Genomic DNA, 9,191 nt, shown 5'->3' with positions numbered 1-9,191 from the left:
GCACTACTTAGTTTTTAAAAAGAGATATGAAGGCTGGGGTGTGGTGGCTCATGCCTGTAATCCCAATGCTTTGGAAGGCTTAGGCAGGAGGATGGCTTGAGGCCAGAAGAGTTAGAGATCGGCCTCAGAAATACAGCAAGACCTTGTCTCTACAAAAAGTAAGAAAAATTAGCTGCATGTGGTGGTATACACCTGTGGTCCTAGCTACTCAGGATTCTGAGGCAGGAGGACTGATTGGGCCCAGAAGTTTGAAGCTGCAGTGAGCTATGGTTATGCCACTGCACTATAGCCTGGGCAACAGAGTAAGACCTTATCTCAAAAACAAATCCATATGACGGAGTACTATTTGGGAATAGAGGAATGAAGTACTGACACGTGCTATGATGTGCAAGAACCTTGAAAATACTATGCTAAGTGAAAGAAGCCAGATGCAAAAGGACAGCTGTCATAAGATTCCATTTACATGAAGTGTCCAGAACAGACAAATCTGTGGAGGCAGAAATTAGATATGTGGTTGCCCAGGGCTAGGGATTAGGCAGGAATGGGTAGGGAGGGGGGTGACTGCTAGAGGGCCTGAGATTTCTTTTAAGGATGATGAAAATGTTCTCAAAATGACTGTGATGATGGTTGTGCAACTCTATGAATATACTAAAAACCACAGAATTGTTTAAGTGGGTGACTTGTATAGTATGTGAATTGTATCTCAATAAAGTTATTACAATACAAAGTAATATGAAAAAATGTAGCACACTGCATGAATGGTTTGAATTTTCTCATGACACAGAAAAATTCTATTAGGATGGCTTTTCAGTTAGAAGAAAATTGGTCTTTGAACTTAAATAGTAGCAGGTTTGCAACGAATGCGTAGCAGCAATTTGTACACTGTATCTGGTCAAAACCTATTTCTTAGAACAAAACTAAAATCTGAAGTTCCTGACCAGGCCTAGTGTTCTCCATATTTTTTGTGACTCCTGTGCTGGTTATGTGATGCAAGAACCCAAAAACGTCTTGGAGAAACCCAAAAAACACAAGAGTTCCACAGAGCAGCCAAATAACAGCTGAACACTTTCATATGATAATCACAAAGAAATATTCCAGACAAAAAGGTATCATCTGCTCTCAGGGCACCCACTGCAAAGAAAGCATGTCCTTCATGCCTTCTGGACAAGCATATGGCTAGTTTGGTCTTCACCAGGGAGTGGTTCATGCAACTAGTTCCTGGGGATACTCTCTGGAAACAGCGTTGAAGGGTCAAAAGAGTGCGACAAGGGTGGCATGTGACCTCTCTCGGACAGCTACAGTGCGCACCAGCATAGCAAAGGCTCTCAGAAGTCCAGAGCAAAGAAACCTGTTTATTTTTGTTTATTCCAGAATTTTTGAATATAGAAGCTTTTCTCTCCACATAACATCTATTAACGTATGCTTAAAGAATGCTACTAGAAACAGCTTTGTTAAACACCAAATCATTACGCCAGGATTACAGATGTGCCTGCTCCCTTTGTCCCACCCCCAAGTTGATACTATGGAGACAGGTGCAAAACAATGGAGTAATTAATTATGTAATGTTCTGGGGCTTCCAGGGAGGCTCTTGCTCTCTAATGTGTTTCTGATGTGTCAATAACAACAGGGTTCTAAGTTCCCTTTATGGAGACCTCATTTGTCCTTTTGGCAAAAAATGCATCGTGAGCTGGTGACTCAGAGCTGAAATGTGTGGTTCCAGTGTTCCAAGGTTTGAATATTTTAATATTAGGAATGCAAGAAAAGACTTCAGGAAAAGACAGAACAGCTTCTAGAACTCTGATGATGTTTTCCTATTGATGCCTTTTATGGTTTTTAGTTCCTATCAAGTCAGAGCTCTTACATAATAGGACTCAAGTCAGAGTTGGTCATCGGAGAAAAGGAGGCAACATCAAAGATTATGGAAATAAACTACATTTCAAGATCTGGGGAAGCACTTTACTCCCCCCTCCCACCCCGTCTCTTAAAGGAATCTTTACAAAATTACATGCTGTTAAGCAAAAAACCATACATTTAGTCAATAACATTGGCAATCCAGTTGGCTGGACCAGAAATCAGGGAATCATTCTAGGATCCCCGCCTTCCACATACTCCTTAGAACCATTCCCTCCCTCCATTCTGACTCTGGCTGCTGAAATCCTCACAGCCCTTTTGCCATGGGCATGGGACATTAGGTCAGCTGGTCTGCCACTCAAGTATCACCCTGTCCAAATGTGTCCTCTTGTTCTCAGCACTCTTCAGGCTCCTTCTCTATCCACAAGGTCCCCCAAGCCCACCCTGAATGACAGTCCCATCACTTGCTCTGCCAAGAAAGCTTAACAAAAGGTTATATGACCCTCCTCAGTCAGCCAGATGGATCTGGGAGCAGAACCTTGGCCATCTTGTGCCAGATCAGGAGCTGATATGTAGAAACCAACTTAGCAACAATAATAACTCATGTTGAGAATTAATTTTTTTTTATTTTTTTGAGACAGAGCCTCAAGCTTTCCCCCTGGGTAGAGTGCCGTGGCATCACAGCTCACAGCAACCTTCAACTTCTGGGCTCAAGTGAATCTCCTGCCACAGCCTCCCAAGTAGCTGGGACCACAGGCATCTGCCACAATGCCCGGCTATTATTATTATTATTTTTTGGTTACAGTCATCATTGTTGTTTGGCAGGCCCAGGCTGGATTTGAACCCACCACCTTAGGTATATGTGGCTGGCGCCTTAGCCACTTGAGCCACAGGCGCCGAGCCCATGTTGAGAATTTAAACACCTGTAAGTAATACATCCAGTCACAACCATGTGCTGCTATGACCATCAGTGGTCACTGCTTTAGCACCAGTTACCCTCAAAATCTGACATTCCAGGAAAAAATGAGCCAGTCAGCAATGGTAAATGACAGCAGTGATACAACATTCTGGTTTAAAATGTAACCTCAAAGACCAAAAAGTCTGTATTTGTAGGATAATTTTAATTCACCTTTTGGAAAAAATGTATTACATGTAATGTAGTGGGCTTATGTGATTATAATGTCACATGTCAAAATCCAGGGACTCATGCAAATTAATCTAGAGACTCTGAATAAATTGACATCTGCAAACAGAATATTTTTACTCTAAAAATTTGAATTAGGAAAACTTAGTGCCAAGTATAATGTTCCATCTGGAATAATGTTCCAGACATTATTCAAAAGAGGGGAGAAAGTAGCTAATGAGCCCTTCCAAATGGAACATCACACTCAGCACTAAATGTGCCCAAATGAGGTGACCAGGCCAAGTCAGGCGTGCTGCTACCTCTTTGGTCATGAGAACCACAAAGTCTGTGGGAACTGAAATAATTTCTCAATCTCTTATATATGAAAATTTTTTGAATGTATCCCTTTCATCTCAGGAACTCCATCTTTGATAATTTATTGGCTCATTGATCTCCTATTAATATTACTTAATTTTAATTTGTGTCTCCACATTAACCCTAAGAGAAAATGTAAGGTCTCGACCTTTACATTTTTTTAGTTTTTCAATTTTAGATATTATTCAACTGTTATAGCTCTCAAGGAATCTCATACTGCTCCTAAGAGTACAAACTATGAGTTTTCTCTTTAAACAGTTAAAAAGGATCCAATTTTTATTTTGAATAAGTACAGAAAATAAACCCGAAGGAGATAGCTATACTGGGCTTTATGTGTACACACTGAAATTTTAACTCAGAAGAGTCTTTTCTCTATTTTAATAGATACTAGAAAGAGGTGAAGCCAACAGATGATAGCTGCCTGCCCTGTGTGGGGTGAATGGCATCTGCATCTGTGTGTCCTCTGTTCTGATCCCCAGGAGCATCCACCGTGAAGTCTGTGAATGGCTCATCTATGTACTCCCAAGAGTGGGTACAGCAACCTCTCAGGAAACTCTCACTAATTTTAATCTGGCTTTAATGCTCTGAGTAAACAATTAGATGTTTTAAGCAGGGGGATGTTTGGATGACACTGTCTCACTCTTTAAGCTGGTATCAGGAAATGTTTCATTCTGGTATTTCAAAAATGGCAACTTTATATCACATCCAAAATGTTTTTGTTAGTCAAATAATACTATTTCAGACTCCAACAACTCAGATTGTGTGCTTGGGCTGACATTTATTGTTTATGAAAGAGAATGGAGATGAGATTTTTGTAGAAATATGGTAGGATCCCCATAGTTGGCCACCTCCCTACACTGACACCTTCTTAAGTTGACCTCATTCTTATAGACTGGACATGCACCACATGTACATGTCAGTACAGTAGGCCTGGTTCCTCATGTTGACCAGTTTGTTACAGTCCCTTGGGTGGTCAATTTATAGAGGTTCTACAGTATTTAAGTTACTCCAGAGACCTATTTCTAACTGATTATGGAATTTCTTTTGCCTTTCTAGACTCCATATCCCCTTCCCCTGGTGAGAGCCCGTAAGTTTGTTTTGGAGAGTTACTCCTCCTTTACTGGTTACAGTCTTGGGAATCCATCAGAGATGTTGCCTGGCCTTCACTTGGGCTCCAGGTGCACTGATCAGACACTTTTCCCTTTAATAAGTACTAAAGGCAGGGTTAGAGCAGATTTACTCTGACAGTGGCACTCAAAAGACTATCTCTTACTTCCTGTGCCCCAAACTCTCAGGGCTGCCCAGTCCTCTTTCAGACAGCTTTTTCAGCTGTTCCTCTAGTCAGCGAGCTTCCCCACAGTCTTCTAGTATGCTTCCCTTTTCCTCTGGCTTAGCCAGAGATGGACTCTGTTGCTTGCAACCACAGAATCTTGACTAACATATAAGCACTCCCCGGGTCTTCCTGGAGCAATTAGGTCAATCCATTCATAAAGCCCATCTGTAAAAGACCTGTGCTGAGGAGGATTCTGTCTGTGAAGATAACCATATAATTTTTTAAAAATAATAAAATTTGGCGGGCACAGTGGTTCATGCCTATAATCCTAGCACTCTGAGAGGCCAAGGCAGATGGATTGATTGAGCTCACAACTTTGAGACCGGCTTAAGCAAAAGCAAGATCCCATCTCTATTAAATCTGAGGCAAGAGGATTGCTTGAGCCCAAGAGTTTGAGGTTGCTGTGAGCTATGATGCCATGGGACTATGCCCAGGGTGACAGCTATTAACAAACTTGGGGGCTCTCACCATGGGAAGGGGATATGGAGTCTAAGAAGGCCAAAGGAATTCCATTATCAGTCAGAAATAGGTCAGTCAGAAATAAAATAAAACAAAATATTTAAGTTGTTGAAAAGCTTTTCTCATTCTCACTGGCTCCCCTCTAGTCCTTGTCAATGTATTTTTATTTGATCGTAGAATTATGATTAAGGAGAAGATTCTATTCCTACTGGAAAAGCACGTTAAATCTAGATTGTATTGAAAGGGAGAGAGTTGAGCTTTTAATCAGAAGCTCAAGATGCAGACAAACTAGAAATTCATGATTAAACTAGCAGTAAGCAACTTAATAGCTTTCTGAGTTCGTTTTTGTTCTGTTTCAAAATAAAAAAAAAATAAAAAATAAGACTAAGAAAAGAACAAACCACATAAGATGATCCATGTGAAAAGCCTGGGAGCTCTGTGAAGCACTGTCCCTGTGTCAGGCAGCAATCCTAGTGCTTTAGCCTTCACTGCCAACTCACCTTTGCCAGGGACAAGTGCCCTCCGAAAGGTGTCCTTCAAGGAGCTGTGCCCATGTAAGAGTCTGTGGCTGGGGGAGATGGCCACATGAGAAGTGCCATAAATGGCCTCAGGGGTGGTCGTGTAGGCGGTCAGCTTTTCTCCGGTGACTTGCCCATCAACCTGGCGGGAGGAAAGAAGAGTTATTTCATTTCTCAGCCCTTCTTTTGAGCTGGGTCACTCCCCAGCCAATTTGCTTTCCCCTTCTCCTGCCATTCACAAATAGTTTCTAGATTAGAACTGACAACACAGCTGTGGAGAATAAGACAGTGCCCAGCAGGGTCTGAGAAGGGCAGGAGAGAAGAGGATCAGTGTTCCTCTCCCAGCAGCCCTCCCCAGGTAGGTATCTACGACTAGGTATCTGGGCAGTCCCAAATGGAAGGTGGTCAAAGCATGTACAGAAAGCTTTATTCAAACACAATGACAAATCAAAAATAGTCATCAGTGCCATATTGTTTCTGTCCTGAGAAAGGAGCTATACTGTCCTCAAGGATTTAAGGTATAGTAAAAACATAAAAGCATCTACTTTTCTAATAAGAAAAATAACTTAGCCAGTTATGCCTGGCTTAAATAGAGAAAGAAAAGATAGCCTGGGTTGACCTCACAGCTAAGCTAGTTATAATATTAATATCTTTCATTGACTGAGGGCCAATCATGTGACAGAAAGGGAGGACACAGTGAGGACAGGTGCTACTTTTTTCATGTGTATATTTCAACACATTGATAAAGTGCCAATGAACTAAAAGATAGTCAACTACCCAGCCCAAGTGCCAATTAGGTATCACCTGCAGAGCCAGGAGGGGGAACACAGAAGCACAGCCACACGGCCCTGTAGGACTAAGAATGTTTCCTCCCCTGAGACACAAGTTGGCCCATTTCATTTTCAGCTGGGTCCCTGGAGATGAAAACATTTTCACAATGAAATATTGGGTGAGGGAAAGATTATAGAGACATTTTATGCACAGCAGCTGAGAGGCTCAGAGACCCACGTCTTAATTAATGCAGGCCTTAAGAAGCAAAGAGGTTTGGTATGAGGACCTGATATTAGACCCGGGTAATGCAGAGGCCTGAACAGAGATGGCCCTGCAAGTCTGAATAAAAGTCATGGCTGGAATTTCATGCCACCTTCTCAGGATAGCAGAAGAGGAAAAGCTCAGCCCAGGGCTTAATATTGAAAGGTTTACACTTTCAATAATAGTATACACTCCTTTAGGAGAAGCTGCCCACGTGCCGTTAGAATGAGTTGATCACTTCTGTAAGGAGACTCCAGAGGGAATTATGAACTAGTGGCAAGTAGCGGGTGCTCAACACCAGGTCTGGGGGTCAGCAGAGAGGAGACTAGAAAGGGAGGCCAGCTTGGGCTACTGCTTCCTCCTCTGAAGGTTTTGATGAGGATGAAGAGAGGTGTGGTTCAGAACTTAATAAATCACAGAATTCTTGATGAGCAGAGGAGAAACCAGAAGGCTAAAAAAGAACACCCAGGTATGAACAAGTCTCTGGTCAGTAGAGAAAAAGAGGAAAATTTTAGGGGCACTTTCCAGAGCAGGGGGGCCTTAGGTGGTTAACGTTCAGAGTGTTTGCACAGCAGTTTCCAACATAATCCTTAACAATGCCAAGTCTGTCTAGTTTAGGAACGATGTCACAGTTGGCCTCTGCTCTCCTGGCTTTTCACCTGCTTTGTGACATAAATACTGTTGAGAACACAATGACAGCTATGGACCCACTGCTCAGGAATGCCCAGGCAAACATTCTGAATACAATTACAGGGAATTCATGGACCCCCCCCAGAAGACCCTCTGTGTCTACACTGTCCAATGTGGTAGCCAGTAGCAATAGGCAGTTATGAAGTACTTGCCACGTGGCCAGTATGTGCTGTAACTGTAGAAAATAGTGAATTCTGAAGACTGTATTAAAATAAGAAGGGAAAATGTTTCTTTAATGAAGTCTTTTTTATTGATCTCATTTTAAAACAATAAGATTTTGGAGATAATGGGTTAAGTATAACGTGTTATTAAAGCGAATCTCATCTGTTTCTTTACATTTTAAAAATATATGGTTGGCTTGGCGCCTGTGGCTCAAGTGGCTAAGACGCCAGCCACATACACCTAACGTGGCAGGTTCGAATCCAGCCCGGGCCCGCCAAACAACAATGACGTCTGCAACCAAAAAATAGCCAGGCATTATGGCAGGCGCCTGTGGTCCCAGCTACTTGGGAGGCTGAGGCAAGAGACTCACTTGAACCCAGGAGTTGAAGGCTGCTGTGAGCTGTGATGCCATGGCACTCTACCCAGGGGGACAGCCTGAGGCTCTGTCTCAAAAAAAAAAAAAAAAATATATATATGGCTACTAGAAAATTTAAAATTATGTATATGTCGCTCACAATAGTTTTCTATAGGACAGTGCTGCTAGAGAGTCTCAAGTTGCTGGTTTAGTCAACAAGTCCCACAGGCAGAGATTGCTAAGCATGAAGTGCTAGAGCTACTGCTTGATCACCTTTAATGCAAAGTCCAGATGGCAGCCCACACACTCCCCGATCCAGTGGGCCTGCATGCTTTTTATTCCATACCATTCTGGAAGGTCTGCCAACGCATCCTGCATGGCCTGCGGGAATGAAAAAACAGAGGGATGAACAAAGCTCATAGGACAAAGTAAAAGATCTGGGTCTTGGACGGTAAGAGAAGTGGGGATGCCGCAGGAGAGTCAAGATTTAGCCTGCTCCGCATTCACTGGCCAAGTCGGAGGAGGCCAGCACAGGTTAGAAACGAAAGTGCTCATCATGACTCAATTCGCTGAGATGGGTTTGGCTGACTTTATTCTGAGTGAGCCACGGTTTCATGGAAAAAAGGAAATTTTCAAGGAAAGATCACAATTCACTGCTTCAGCAAATGTGTATAGTACACTCTCTACCATAGTCTGGAAACTAGCAAAATTATTATTATAGTCTCACTTTGTCACCCTTGGTTGAGTGCCATGGCATCATAGCTCATAGCAACCTCAAATTCTTGGGCTCAAGTGATCCTCTTGCTTCAGCTTCCCAAGTAGCTGGGACTACAGGCACCCACCACAACACCCAACTCTATTTGGAGACAGGGTTTCACTCTTACTCAGGCTGGTCTCAAACTCCTGAGCTCAGGCAAATCCACTGGCCTTGGCCTCCCAGAGTGCTAGGATTACAGGTGTGAGCTTCTGGGCCTGGCCAAGCTAGAGAAATTAAATCCAAGTTTATGGATTTTGAAATTCTAAGATATACCATTCATGGTTATTCCACAATTCAACATCATATAAAGGCCATCATAAATTATATCTCTGCATTTAAAAAACAAAAATTAGTGTAAGGGAAACATGGCTATTGCTATTAGAAGCATACTGATTTTCGTCTTAATTTGTCTACTTTTTTTTTTTTTTTTGAGACCAAGTATCTGTTTTCCAGGCTAGAGTGCCATGGCCTCAGCCTAGCTCAAAGCAACCTCAAACTCTTAGGTTCAAGCAATCCTCCTGCTTTAGCCTCCTAGT

The 9,191-nt window shown here is 42.5% G+C and overlaps 1 protein-coding gene across 1 annotated transcript in view; it reads right to left on the bottom strand.

Moving 5' to 3' along the window:
- Positions 1-9,191, bottom strand: part of LARS2 (leucyl-tRNA synthetase 2, mitochondrial) — a 165,438-nt gene that overhangs the window by 61,428 nt on the left and 94,819 nt on the right. Inside the window, exons 8-9 of the mRNA XM_023515923.1 lie at positions 8,172-8,279; positions 5,642-5,801 (exon numbers count right to left, since the gene is read on the bottom strand). Of these exons, the coding sequence (XP_023371691.1) occupies positions 5,642-5,801; positions 8,172-8,279 (268 nt within the window). The remainder of the gene's footprint in view (positions 1-5,641; positions 5,802-8,171; positions 8,280-9,191) is intronic.

This window comes from Otolemur garnettii, unplaced genomic scaffold (genome assembly GCF_000181295.1).
Source record: "Otolemur garnettii isolate 467f Iridium unplaced genomic scaffold, OtoGar3 scaffold00082, whole genome shotgun sequence".
NCBI classification, from domain to species: Eukaryota; Metazoa; Chordata; class Mammalia; order Primates; family Galagidae; genus Otolemur; species Otolemur garnettii.
The sequence above is the reverse complement of the archived record's forward strand: the minus strand, read 5'-3'. Positions and strand labels throughout refer to the sequence as shown.